Below are 15,175 nucleotides of genomic sequence, written 5' to 3'. Positions count from 1 at the left end.
GTCAAATTATCAAATGTAGAACACTGGCTACTATATCTTTACCTGTAAGCACACTCAAGCCTATCTGTAGCCTTTGAAAGACATTGGGAAGCTGAAGTCATGTGTCCAAGACAACGAAGGGCATCAGGCACAAGCGTCATCCCGGCAACTCCTTGGCTAGGACCCGCATGGCCATACTGATCCACATTGAAGCCAGGTAACTTTAAAATCTCATTTTACTCTTTCCCATAGGTGTACACTAGTAATACTTTTCTTCAGAAGTTCCAAGAAAATAGTAAAATAATGAACCAACTCCCAAGACAACTACTTTTATGACACCAATACAAATGCACACACGCGCCTATAGTCAAACACACTAACACACAAATTCTCACACATACATGCACATGCACACACACACATATACTCTCCTACATACTCTCACACACATACATTAAAACAAACACACTCAGACACACAGACACACAAACACGTGCACACACCCCAAACATAACAAAAAGCTTAAAAAAAAAAGCCTCTCTTCTACCCTAATGAGACACTGCCATTATGGAATCAGAAGTAGGTAGAGCACCTGCCCAGCACACACAAGGCCCTAGGTCTGATTCCAGCATCACTTAAAGCTGCTATTGGCTCATAAATTGACAAGCACAGCGATCCTTAAATTCATGAGGCAAAGCCCTTCCAAGTAGCAGCCACTGACCTGGTATTAACTCACCTGCTTTCATAAAAAGCTTTAATTGGATTCTTATTTGATGTCCGACCTACAAAAGCCAACCACACACACAGTGATCAATGGACTGGAAGCACAGACTTGAAAAAGGTTTTCAAATTTCTTTCAGCTGATAGTAGAAAGCATAAAGTTTCAAAGCTGAGTGGTAAATCCCAGCACTTTTACAGTTCTAGATGCTTTTAGTTTCAGGGTGTCAACAAACTGCTACATAATCTCATCAGATATCCCATTACGTGTATCAATTTTAAGATGCCAGCTACACATAAACGAGAACCAGGCCGTACCTGTCTGCAAGGAGCTCACAATCTTAGAATCTCATGATGCTGGATGATAATAGTTGCTGGATAAATAGAACTTCGCAACTCAGCTATACAGACACTAAACACCCAAAGTGGGGGGAAAAAAATAACAGAAGGAAGATCTACATGCTAGAAGTGGGGCATAAGGAACTCTAAGTGCCAGAGAAAGAAAAATGAGGAAGGAAGAAAGAAAACGGGCAGAAGGAGTAACTATTAAATGAGAACTTCCAATTCCTGACTGTCACAGCCAAATTCTGAAATAGATAGATTAATAGATAGATAGGTAGATAGATGGATGGATGGATGATAGATGCTCAGCATGCTATATAATTAGTTGTAAAGTTGGTGCAAAAACATCAAGCAATACTTAAAGGCCTTTTCTTAGGAAATTAACAGAAAAAATTATTTTAAAAAGTTATCAGAAAGGGGTATTTCTCTACAGAGCAAATAAAACTTTGACTACTGTGTTTAAATTACCAAATCACTTTCAATTACCTAGTTGAACATAACACTATCATAGCTTCACACAGACAGGAACAGAACACTTGAGTGACTTGACCAATCAAAGCACAAGTACACACCACCCGAGGCCTGGTGCGGTCCTTATTAATCCACGAAATCCACTCTCGAGAGTCTTAAAGGGAATTCCACTGTAACCGAAAGAATCTTAGGTGAAATACCTTGTAGGTCTTCTATTTGTTTTTGTAACTTTACATGCTGCTGAATTAGATCCTTGATTCCCTCAGGGTCATTTTTACAGAGTTTTTGAGCTTTTATGTTTGCTTGCAGGGCCCAGTCATATTCCCCCAGCATACAAAGAGCATCACAATAACGATAATGACCCTGTTCCAAAAAGATAAATTTAATTTTTTTCTCAAAAAGTATGCTTAAAGCAGATAGATAAGGAAAACTATTTTGGTTGAAATGGATTAGTTTAGGCCTAGCAATAAAAAAAAAAAACTAAAATATTAATATCCTAGAAAATAAAGTGGCTAACGAGCTAAGTAAAAAGTTATAAATAGGCAAGTAATTTTTAATAATTAACTAGAAACCATTTTTAAGAGACGTTTGAACCCCCAGAAAAGAGTCTAGCTTTTGTTAAGGTTTACTATTAAGGAACAAAATAATTATTTTATTAAATGAAGTATAGCAGTTATTAGTTATAAATAAACAACTTAATTTTTTTTCAAAATATTTGAATGCAGTACATCTCTAAGTCATGACATTCCCTATACTTTGAAATCAAAACATTTCTAGAAGGAGCCACCAGGATGCATGCCATTTTGCCACCACATCCCAGGACACAGAAACAAATGAGGGCTTTGGCTGGGCCACCTCTGAGCAGGGCTCCTCCATTCGAACTGCTTCTGCTTTATCTCTAAACACGGTTTCCACAGAAGAGAAGCCTGAGAGCCATTGCTTTTGTTTACTCTTCATTCCAATGTTAAGATTTCTGTTACAAAACCAAAGATCCTTTCTGATTCCAAATATTAACTTTTTATTCTAGAATCCTAAGGCTCAACTACAGACCTGTCCAAGCTACTCACACACCAATCTCCCATTGTAGGCACAAATCTACTACAAGACGATTTAGCAGCAAACTGCACTACAATCTACAGCACATCACAGGAGCAAAGCAAAGAACCTGATGCCATGATGCTGTCTACATCTCCTTATTTAAAATTTATTTTGACAAGAACACTTGTTTTAGCAAGAATCCATGAGAGAACCTCAGTTGTATTAAGGGAAATCAGTAGCATATGTATGTGGCATGTGTTTATGCAGATCTTGTGCTATGTTCTAGGGACCCGTCTATGAGTTCTAAGAAGTTTTAGACAGAATGTCTAGTCTTAGATCAGAGATACTAATACATATTATACCTTGCTAAACACTACTTGTCCCCAAGGGTGGATGCTCTGTTCTTGACATCTGAGATCCCTTGGGCATGCTACAAGGTCGGGATCCTCCCACTAGACGTTGATCAGCTACAGTGTTTATGGCTGCTTTAAGAGAGGACGCAGCTGGCACAAAACCAACAGACCCCCCGATAATACTTTCTCTGATGGTTCCCCTCGCCCCCCCCCCCAGCTTCGCCCCTGATTCTCACTTCTAGCCAGTCCTTTTCTGGAACTTCTAGAAAACTAGAGTCAGTTCAACTCGTAATGACTTACAAGAGTTTTCTCAGGTCTTTTAAGGTTAAATTAGAAGCGTCTCTCAAAACCAACAGTTACAGTTCTGTTCTCCCTTTGACACTCTGCCTATCTATGGCATTAAGTAGGAATTCCCCACTGTTTGCCTATCTCTCCTTCCTTCAACTATAGGCCATTATTCCTAACTTTTCTGTCATGGCAGAATCATCAATTCTAGTATTCTATCCTGACAATGCAGTTGCGGGAAAGCTGTGATTAATCTACAGGCATGCAGGCACCTAAGCCATCAGGATTCTGAGGTCACCCCTCAGGATAACTGCACAGATTAACTGAGGGCTCTTGCTCCCTGGACTACACTGTTGGTGTTTAAGGCTCTTGCTGCATGGAAAAACCGAGACGCCTATATAAACTATAAATTTATAGTTTCAGCTAAGAGAGAATAACAGAGACAAAAAGATAAGAAAATGTGGCTTAGAAAGGCCCCCTGACTGTGGCAACAGAATAAAGTGATGGAAAATAGAAGAGCAGCATGCAAGCCTGAGCCTGCTCCAGCTTACTCAGAAAGCCTAAAACTCAGCACAGGGAACAGGAAGGAGCAGCAGCAGTCGGAGAGAAAAAGCTGCCTACAGAGAGATGTTTTAACTCAGTTACCATAAATAAATAAATAAATAAATAAATAAATAAATAAATACATACATACATACAATGAAAGAAGGAAGCTTTAATACTCCTAAAATATAATAAGAGATCTTTAGTAAACTAACATCATGATCTGGGTTTTAGTACTAAGAATTCTATCTCTTACTTGTTTTACAAAATACTTATTAAATACTCGAGAAATGCAAGTTTCAGAGATCAACAAAATTCTATTTCAAGCAAGAAAGTGATCATTATGAAAAGAGCAGACACTGAGCACCCTCAACACAGCACCAGCTAATGCTGAATCCAGCCCTCAACAATCTGTCTCTCTGGAACACTTACTGTGAGGGGTGTGCATGTGCACACATGTCCACACATGTCACAGTGCACCTGTGGAAGCCAGAGGACAACTTTTAGGAGTTAGTCCTCTCTGAGGCCTATAGGGAAAGTGCCTTTACCTGATGGTCCATCTCACCTGCCCTAAGACCCCATTTAAATAAATAAACGAATAGTTTTAGGATTTAGGAAAATAGAGACTAAGGTAATACACAGAGAGAACTATGTTTTAGTATGTTATGTCTCAGATTCCCCACAACCTTCTGGATCAGTTGCTGCCTCTCTTCCCTTTCCCACTCAGAAGCAAAGACTATCAACAGCTTAAGTATCCTCTGGGCCTATGTTATGCTTGCTTTTATTGATTCAATACTGCTTTTTAGGAATTATTCATTTACTTTTTGTATATGAGTAGATGTCTTCAGACACACCAAGTGGGCACCGAACCCCACTGCAGATGGTTGTGAGCCATCATGTGGTCCTGAAAATTGAACTCAGGACTTATAACAGTCAGTGTTCTTAACCACTGAGTCATCTCTCCAGCCCCTCAATACTCTTTTTAAAATACATATAGATATAGATATTTTTTTGATGAGTCAGTCACCTCATTTCTAACACAAATCTAATATTTGGGAATTTATCCATGAAGCCAGCAACACTATTGTACACTTGCTTCTGTTACTAAAGTCAGCTGTGACTATGTGGGTCTGTGTACTTGAGGTTCTCTATTCTGGGGGTTTCATTTCTAATCTGTCTACTGCTCCCTATAGCTTTAGTTCTAGTATCAAGACAGTTTGGATTCTAGAGTAAATCAGACACCTTGCCTTAGAAATGTTACTTAACTGGACACATGGTGTATTTTTTTTAAATGCTACATGGTAAAAAGGGGAGAAAGGAAGAAGAAAAGAGAATGGGAGATACCTACAAGTCAGGATTGGTGTTTTGATGTAAACAGGAAGAGTAGACTTGGGGACACTGAGTGAAGAATGACCAGTAATAGAAAAGCTAGCCAATGCTGAGGGAAAGCATTCCAGATGAAAGGAAAACAACACAGTGAACTGGGTCTTGCACATCTGAGGAGAGTGAGGAGGCCGAGGGACAACAGAGTAAACCAGAGATAGAATACCTAAGAGTGAGGTGGGAGAGTGAATGTGCTCAAGACGGGAACACGAAGGAAAAAAACACAGGAATAACTCTGACCATGTAAAACTACCACATCCACCTACTGCTTTACCACTAGACTATTAGGCAAGAAGAATGCTAAAGAGAGTCTGTTGACAAGAGACCAATCATCTCAGAGACTCAGGAGAAAGTGGGAAGAGGACAAGTTCAAGGCCTTGCCTGGACCATAAAATGAGTTCAAGGGTATCCAGGGCACCTTAGTGAAACTACTGTCTCAAAAAGGAAAGAGAAGGTGTTGAGCGAGGGGAGAGCTCGGTGGTGGGGGTCTCTGATAAAACATGAGCTTCGAGATCCAATGCCCATTATCTCAATCAATCAATCTACCAATCAATATAAAAACCAAAAGGAAAAATAAAGAAAATGACTGCCTTTGTACATTTCACCAGGTGTAGCTGTGCAAAGGGGTTTCTAGGGTGGGTGTCTATAAAATCAAGTAACTATTAGGGCACCTACATGGAAGAGTAAGGAATCTAAAGCATCTGCATACAGAATCCGTGTTATAGGGTGTGTGCATCATACATCTTTCCACCCTCCCACCAGAGATCTCTGTTACTACCCAAAGACCACAACACTCAGGACCCTCAGTCTCTTCAATTTTTGCCAACCTAAACAACTTCAACACCATCACCTCCCCTTATCTGCTGGGGCTGTCTTCCACTCTGTTCCATTCAGTTTTTTTTTTCTTCCTTCTGTTTTTATCCCCTAAAACTTTACTACTAATTGAGAGTTCCTCATTTTCAAAAAGATTTTATTTACTTTTAAATTTTTTTATATGTGTGTGTGTGTGTGTGTGAGAGAGAGAGAGAGAGAGAGAAAGAGAGAGAGAGAGAGAGAGAGAGAATGTGTGTTTAAGGGGGAGGGGTTGTATTTGTTTGTGTGGGTGGCAGGGAGGCCAGAAGAGATCTGGATCCTCTAGAGCTGGAGTTAGAAGCAGTTGTGAGTCACCTGACATAGGAACAGAGAACTCACCTCCATTTTTTCTCATTTCTATTGACCATTCAAGATTAGTTTTTTTGTGAAAACTTACATTTTATTAGCCCACTCTCTTATCGGGTTTTTGTGCCCTGTGTTATTCAGGAAGCCTGAGGCTGGGGGTGAAAGGTCATGCTTATATACTATGATGGCTGTGCCTTGAAGTACAATTATCACTTGGGAAGAGCTTTGAATACCTTCTAACAGTGAGGGGAGTAAGTCTCTCCTGTGTTCTTCAATTTTCCTTGTCTTCTTCTCCTCCTCCCCACCCCCTCTCCTCAGCCCCTTACTGGTTAGTCCATTAACCGAGGTGTCTAACTAGCTCGGATGCTTTTTACCTCTCACAGCCTCTCACAGCAAGTCCTGGAACTGACTATAAACTCTTGAACCCATTTCCTGTCCTTGAGTTCTCTGAAATGTCACCCAGCATTTTTACATACAAATACATGATCCCACACACTGATTCTCACACAACAGTAATGTTCAAGGGCTTGCTCATTGTAGAATATAAAAGAAGCTTACCTTTGGCCAGGTGTTCTTCAAAACAATGGCCCTCTTTCCATCGCTAAGTGCATTTCTAAAAAGAAAAACAAGAAATAAAATATTTAAGAATTTCATGGTTTTACTTTAAAAGTACTATATATCATGTATCTACTCGTATGCTGTGAATTTTACATGAACATAGATAGCCTAGTTAAAAAAAAAAAAAATCAAACCATATAGCAAATGTCCACTCTAGCAACGTTAGAAAATACAGAGAGGTAAAATAAAGGGGAGTAGTTACCCGAACCCCATTGCAACGACTCAGGAATTACATTTAGTGTTTCTAGAGAGTTCTTTATATAGCTTTCCAGTATCTACATTCGACTTATTATCCATATGCTTTTATACACTATGTTTGTCTTTTAACAAAACTGATTCTCAACAATGTAGTTCTCCAGTCTTTCACACAACAGACTGGTTCAGCTATACTGAACAGAGCACAAACTCCAGAACAGAGATTTTCCATCTTGTTATCTTCACTGCCATCTCATCACTGTAATTTTACTGTTATGAATTGTAATGTAAATATATGTTTTCTGAAGTCTGTAAAAACACCGATCAACCACCCCAAGGGGTCACGGCCCACGGATTGGGAACCACTGCTCTAGAATGAGTCTCCAGTGGTCTAACTAGACTGCAGCCTCTTCTGGTGCCTGAAGGATGACCCTGGCTCTGGGCCCACTTTCTCATCTGTAGCAAGCTGCTCGGCTGAGGTACATACTACACTAGAAAGTGTTACACTGTCAGACACTAGAAGGTCCACACCTCAGTTTGTATCCTGGCATGTATCTGTGGTGACATTTCTAACAACCTGTTTCACAAGTCCTCACCACATGCACACAGAAACCTAACACCACCCAAAAATGTTCAAATGCCTAAAGCACTGGCTCAGACATCCTACTCTTTACTGTGAGTTCACATACTCCCTCTCACTGGCTTCAATATTTTATCTTCTCAATGATCTTTGTCTGTTTTTTTGTTTTTCTAGTTTAAATGTCTTGTGTAAACTTACTGGTCCATCATCTCAAAGTTGAACACATCAATGTATTTGTACTTACAAAAAAAAATTTTTTTTAAAGAAAATGAGGTAACTTATGCCATCAGACATTACCACCTACTAAAGGTATATACCAAACTAATATTAGAGAAGAAAAACCAAAATAACAAAATCTCCTAAAGACAATTAGGATGGAGGAACAGGCAGAAGAGTCTACACCAACCAATCTATAACAAGAGTGATAACATAGTACATGGGGCAAACAGAATAAATAAGTGGTGCTGATCCACTTACACACTCACACAAGTGCCAGTCACTGCCTCAGGCTCACCAGCAAAGCCAAGCCCAGGAGCCTGTAAATCTAAGCAGCAACACTAATCTTAGGAAGGAAGGAAGGAAGGAAGGAGAAGGGGGAGGGGGAGGGGGAGGGGGAGGGGGAGGGGGAGGGGGAGGGATACAAACTTTTAAAAGCAACACAGAACACCCTGGTAGCCTTAAAGCAGATAAAGATTATGAACACCATAAAGTGCTCACCATAAGAAGAACTTATAAATTGTATTATATTAAAGTTAATTGTGTGCGTGTGATTCTATGTTGTAGAAAGGAGGTCAAGTGTAGAGGTCAGAGGACAACTTAGAGGACTGTTTTCTCCTACCATGTGCAATCTGGGGATCAAACCCAGATCTTTCGGCTTAGTGTCAAGAGCCTCTACTCATTGGACCATTTCATTATCCCTAAAATGAACAGCTTTTGATGACAAGAAAACAAAGAACAAGTACTGAAGGGGAAAGCCACTCAAGAGTATGAAGATACTTGTAAAACTTATGTCTCCATAACTCACATCCAAACCACAAAGGTGTCAGACATTCCGCTCAGGGGCAAAGGAATAGAGGACATCCAAATAAACAATAAGGATATGAGAAAATAGTCAAGAATCCTTAACCAACTTACAAAAATGCTAGCCTAACACTAGGCTTATTCCATTCCATACCCAACGGGTCTAAAATGAAACTAAGTGTCAGTAAGGACATGACTGAAACCCTCACACTCTGCAGTAGACTGAAATGATATATCACAGGAAACTTATGAACTGAAGCAAAACACAAGTATGCCCTCTGTCCTTGATTGCACACTCAACGAGAATTTGATACCACAAAGAGTCAAATACTAGAAACTCAGCAAAATGTTCATCCATGATACAATGGATAAAACACGGTATACTCATGCAGTAGGTGAATGCAAGTCCAAGCAACAACATAAGCCCTGGGAACAGTTTTGAGAGCCACACACATTTGCATGGTATAAAAAATAAAACGATCCAATGGAACTCCAGACAGACTGGCCTGGGGAGACAGGTGGGCAGTGACTGGAAGAGCAAGCCGGGGTTGTCTGCCTGCTGCTGTAATTTGGATGTTGTTTTCAAGTTGTCCACTTTGGAAAATCCAGTCTATTCCCTTGTTATACACATATTTCCCAGGATGTGTATGTACTACTTTTGAAAAGATCACAAGAAAACACCTGGCTTTTTCTTCTGTTGGAGAATGTAACCATTGGCCTGACAGCAGAGTCACAGGAGTAACCCTGCCACCATGGAGGTGAGGTGGCAGCTTTCTGACCAAGTCATTTAGGCTGAAAACTGAGGCCTTCGATGCAGTGCAGAGCCACTGTACACCTCCTTCTGGAGCCTGAGGATCCTGTTTCTTCACCATTAAACCAGTTCTATCTGTTAGCTAGACCTAAGTCAGCCTTGTGCATTAAATCTCTTGCCCAGGCACTTTTAGAAGTTGTCTACAGATAGCTTTCCAAGTTCCTTACAGTTCTCAGCTCACACCAGCCATCTTCTGCTCTAAGCCTTCCACTGACAGCTCCTCTGGTTACTGAATGAAGAGTCTGTATTTCTAAATCCAAACTGTCTCACACATCTTGGCAGCTAGACACTTGTGTCCTCTCACTTCTTTCTATAAACTATTTTCTTTCTGGACACCTGTAAATAGTTTTCAGGCCAGGTGCCACCTTTCCCTGATTGATATTCAAGGTTCAACTTGACTCCTCTTTCTCTTACCTTGTGCTCTCTCACTAAAAGACAGCAAGGTTGTTTCAATCTTGCCTGAACAGTAATATTAATTCCCAGGGAAGCTTCAAAAAGTCTACTCTGCAAGCTCTACCCTCCATCAGTTAAGCCAGAATGTCTGGGATTCAAAATTCAAATGATTCTTCAGTTGAGGGTGAAACCTACTTTCCTAAGCAATATTAAATGCATCTCCAACTTCAATCTTCTTGGACATCTATCCCAAACATGTCATTTACTTTTTTACATAGAGAAACTCAGATTCTACCCCCTATAAATTTATTCCTCTTCCAATGGCTCCCACTGCTTAATAAGCAGGCCCAAAAATCTAAGAATCTGGTAAGAACACATACCAGTCTCCATAGTCTTATCTCAGCACTAAACCATGGGCCATTCTGTCAACGTCACCTCTAAATATCCTGACTCCTCTCACTGTCCTATGCCTACTCTAGCTACCTTCCTCCAGCCTGGCATGCTTACAGCCTCAGCCTTTGTGCAGGTCGTCCAAAGCAATTTTCTGTGTCCAGCATGAGCTTTTAAGGGCACTAATCATGTATAACACTCAACTCTTGAAATTTTTGGCATCTCACCACCCTTCTCAATGGCCAACAGTCATAACATAAACTACGAAGTCTAGACCCTAACCTCCCTTCTGTAATTCAGGTCATGTGGCACACCAGCAGTTTCTTGAATACAACATGCCACTTCTAATTTCAGGCTTAACACTGCTGTCTCACTGGCTAGAACACAGGGGCTATGTCTATCTTTGCTCACTTCTGTCATCAACCATAACTGGAACCCTGGTGTCAGCTGTTGAGTCAGGCTGAATGGTAGTACTGAGGTACCATAACAGTGTACCAGTGGTTCTAACAACACATACTATAAATAACCCACCTGGCCATGTGTGAGTGTAAGTTACACTAGATTTCCCAGCACATGGCCAGATCTTATAACTGCAACATGTAAGCAGAGTAGGTACAACCCTGCTCATCCAGACCACTGCAGACAAGAGTGGGATGGGTACTGTGCACACAAGTCTATGACAGTAAGAGACCTGCAGTGTCAACTATTAACCACTGAGAACTGTGCTCTAGCCCAAGTGTTCCAACTTATGATAGTTATCATGAAAGCATGTTTATTTGCCCAGACAATCTCCAATCTAACACTTTACATATAATTTGTTTTGTTTTGTTTTTATTCCTTATTCTGGGACCTTAAACACACAGAGAACATCAGATTACCTTTTCTTCCAGACTTAAAAGTTCACAGGCCCTTGCTGGCTGGTTCTGCCTGTGACTGTAGATTAATCAGTAATGAACCATTTAGCAATCAGATTAAAGGCTCCAGTCCCAGTGTCTGCACCAATGATGCAGGTGGTACTTGGTCACTGGTAGCCTACATTCTGCACCATCTCCTAACAGACTCTGGACAGGGCACGGAAGACTATTTGCTGACACTCTCAAACTACAACATGTATGTATATGTGGAATATACAAGAACTCTGCTAGCTATCGAGGATTTCCCTCCCAACCCCCGGTATTATCAAGTAATTACTTTCAAGGTCCAACTAGATTAAGAAAGAAACAATTAACTATTTCCCAAGTAGCTTAATATTACTATTAGAATACGAACAGAATTCACTCAGCTATCGTCAAATATACCGTGACTAACAACCATCAACAGAAGCAAGAAGTTTTAAATCAAAGAACCTAGATTTAAAACTTTTCATGCTCCTTTATCTAACAAAAGAAGCTTATCATGAATTTATCCTTCAGATACATTAGTACCTGAATACTGAATAAAATTAAACCAAGTTGTTAAAAACCTGTATTTAATTACCTTAACTGAAAATAATCTATATCCCTAATTATAAGTAATCTTCAGACCAGTTCAAGTGGCCTATTCAAACCATATATTGATAAAATTTGATGGATCATTTGAGTATACAGCCAATAAAATGTTGCCCACCAACAAAAACAAGATCTTGATACACATGGATATCCAAGTCTTAGAATTTGCATATAAAAAAGCAAATTGTACAACAGCATGTGCAGTGCAGTATGCTTTCTACTCATTAGTTTTAAAGGGTGTGTCTCACTGAATCTCAAATTGCCTATATTCTGATTCATAAAATGGCAATCAACTTGGTTCAACATGAGCACAACTATAGACATTAGGTATATTGTAAACACACAGGACCTGAAGAGAGTAGGAAATAAAGACCACACAAGAGATGTCAGTGGATCCTTTCAGTTCAAAATTTCATCATGTACACTTCTTTGTTCTTTTTAAAAAGGGGTGTATGGGATTGGAGAGAACTCAGTGGTTAAGCATTCATGCTGCGTTTGCAAAGGACCTGGGTTCAGTTCCCAGAACCCACAAGGCAGCTCACAAGTGTCTGTAACTCCAATTCCTGGAGATCTGATTCCCACTTTTGGACTCCATGGGCACACTGTGCAAGTATTACAGTAATGCAGTAAAACACCCATACATAAAAAATAAAATCAGCCGGGCAGTGGTGGCGCACACCTTTAATCCCAGCACTCGGGAGGCAGAGGCAGGCGGATTTCTGAGTTCGAGGCCAGCCTGGTCTACAGAGTGAGTTCCAGGACAGCCAGAGCTACACAGAGAAACCCTGTCTCGAAAAAAAACCAAAAAAAAAATAAAATAAAATAAAATAAAATCACATCTTTTTAAAAGGGAGAACACCCATTACCCTATCCTCCACCCCCCAAAAACACAGAGACTGGCAATTATGTTCTCTTCAAGAGCAAATACAGTGCTTCTAAATAACACAGCATGCTCTTAAGAAAAAACCAAGAGAAATAATTCAAACAGTACATACTAAACCTGTGAACTCACAGAAATGTGTGTGTGTGTGTGTCGGTCACACTCACTCACAGGAGGAAGTCATAGTAAAGAACATTGCAAGATAGGTAAATAAATATTAGAAGGCTAAAGATTTCTCAGAGCAATTTAGAGTACTCGGGGATACATGCCCCCTTCTCCAATTACATTTCTCCCAAGAAATGTTCATTATAACACCCAGAAGAATTCTAATGTCTCAAATGAGTTCTACAAAAGTGAATTAGAGTGGGCAAATTTACTCAGTACATTAAATAAGTTGTTATAAGCACCTAAATTAGACATGTCTTAATTCCTTTTCCTGTATATGAAACTGAAATTATATTCTACGAATGGCCTATGGTTATAACTGTGTTGAAAGTATGCTTTTAGAAAGCCATGACAAAGAAGAATCTCATCCAAGCCAGGAGTCCTGGGGTCCACGAAACACATGCTCAGACTCAAGGGTTCCGCGGGAGATGAAGCGGCAGCAACACGATGCCCAGCTCTCTACCTCACAAGCACAAAATCCAGCCCGAGAGGGCACACGCTGGCCTCGCCCATGTCCTCTCAAAGGTTTCCGGTAAGTCTGTTATTTTAGATTATAACCACCACAGATCACTTCAGGATGAAGTCCCAGACCGTACTTCTCAATTTTTGGCTTTCTTCCTTGCATCACTAACCATAATATCATGGTTTCTCTATTTTCAGGATCATTTCTCATTTTAGAGTGGTTCTTTTTCCTTTCTATATGTGTTTTAAATTATACTTGTTTTGCTTTTTATCAAATATTTCAAGTACACACAATTCAGAGAACATAATATTAACATGTAGGACACTCATGTACCAACTTAGCAAGAAATTAACATTTTGCCATATTTACTCTGGCTCTTTTTGCAGATTTGTTATAGTTGACATCCACTGTGTACCACCTCTCCTTTCTCCTCCTTCTCTCCCCAGAGATAGCCACTCATTTGGTTTAACATGCCCATACATTTCTAGAACACTTGAAATTCATACGTCATGATAACATGAATATGCACATTGTTTTGTGTGTCTTTTAACAATATATAAATGCTATCACACTGTACAAACCATTCTGCAACTTGCTTGACACTCAACATTGCACTCGTTTTAAGTGCTGTTTCAAACATCTTTGTATGAATATACAACAGTTCATTTATCCATCCCCTCCTGATGGATGTTTGTTGGTGCACATCTTTATCTTACAAACAGTGCTACAATGAAGGCTTGTACATGTCTTCTTGAGTACATGTCTGACAGTTGGAAGGGATGACCCTAGATGTCAACTGCAGAGAGTGCACATCTTCTCCTTGTCAGACTGCTCTCCAGTGACTGTACCAATTTATACTTTCTCCAGCCGAGTATGAAAGCTTCCTTTGTTCCACATCCTCTCAAATACTTGGTATTTCGAAGCTTTTAAGTTTTTGCCAATCTGATGGGTATGAAAGAGAAACTCGTAGTTTTTAATCTGCATGTTATGTAAGGATCAGCAGGTCCTCATAAATGTGTGACTATTTAGATCATTTGTCTTAAAATGTTTCCAACGTTCACATTCCCGTGTGTCACCTCTACTGTCACCTTTCCAAGGTGACTAACAATAGAGGCCACATCCAGGTCCACTGGGTTTGAATCCTGGCTGCATCACACCCGCCTAAGCACACCTGGACACTGCTAGGCCTTACTGTACCTTGGTTTTCTCATCTGAAAGAGATAGCTACAATACCTCCCAAGGTTGTAAAGGTTTTTAGGAATAAATATGCATAAAGTACTCAGGACCAAGCCTGTCATGAGTCAATGTATGCATTTTTACCTTTTTAGAGCATAATCTTGCTGAAGTTATTTTTTAAATGGAATGTTTTCACTTTCTAGTATTTTAGAATTAAAATATTTCAATATCATTTTAGCATTCATTTAAGCCTTTAATCATTTTCCATTTCAGTTCTTTTGTAGTTTGACACCTGCTTTTATAACAGCAAATAGGAAGTCTGGCCTTGTGACCGACTGGGGATGACAGTGTCTCCCAGGCTCAGTAGGTAGATATTCTGTCTCCTGCTGTCCCTGCAGCTGCTCGGCCAGATTCCCATGACAGGTCTAGCTGGCATCCATGTGATGTGACAATTTCACAACGTCTCAACCTTGGTTAATCAGCTTTAAAAGGTTCTTCTCAGAGCAAGAGTCCTCCCGTATCCAGGCACATGTCAATCACTGGCAGCATGTTCCTATGTCATATCATTTAGTCATTGCATCGCAGGTAGATACCTGGAAACTTCATTCCTGCACTACTGAGCAAAATCATATAAGCAGTGTGTGAGAAGGCAGGAGGCAACAGCAAAAGCAGCATAGCATGGTTCTGCCTGCTGAAGGAGTGTCTGTCAGATACACGCTGGTGACTGC

General features: G+C 40.1%; 1 protein-coding gene across 8 annotated transcripts in view; it reads right to left on the bottom strand.

Moving 5' to 3' along the window:
- Ttc3 (tetratricopeptide repeat domain 3) overlaps positions 1-15,175 on the bottom strand; it is a 101,445-nt gene that overhangs the window by 61,995 nt on the left and 24,275 nt on the right. For all 8 annotated transcript variants that reach the window (XM_029470721.2, XM_029470716.2, XM_029470720.2 and 5 more), the window contains 3 exons: positions 6,828-6,882; positions 1,710-1,872; positions 716-761 (listed from right to left, as the gene is read on the bottom strand). In XM_029470721.2, coding sequence (XP_029326581.1) covers positions 716-761; positions 1,710-1,842 — 179 coding nt within the window. In that variant the 5' untranslated portion in view covers positions 1,843-1,872; positions 6,828-6,882. The remainder of the gene's footprint in view (positions 1-715; positions 762-1,709; positions 1,873-6,827; positions 6,883-15,175) is intronic.

The sequence above is a fragment of the Mus caroli genome, unplaced genomic scaffold (genome assembly GCF_978045245.1).
Source record: "Mus caroli unplaced genomic scaffold, Mus_caroli_1 scaffold_17, whole genome shotgun sequence".
Classification (NCBI taxonomy): Eukaryota; Metazoa; Chordata; class Mammalia; order Rodentia; family Muridae; genus Mus; species Mus caroli.
The sequence above is the reverse complement of the archived record's forward strand: the minus strand, read 5'-3'. Positions and strand labels throughout refer to the sequence as shown.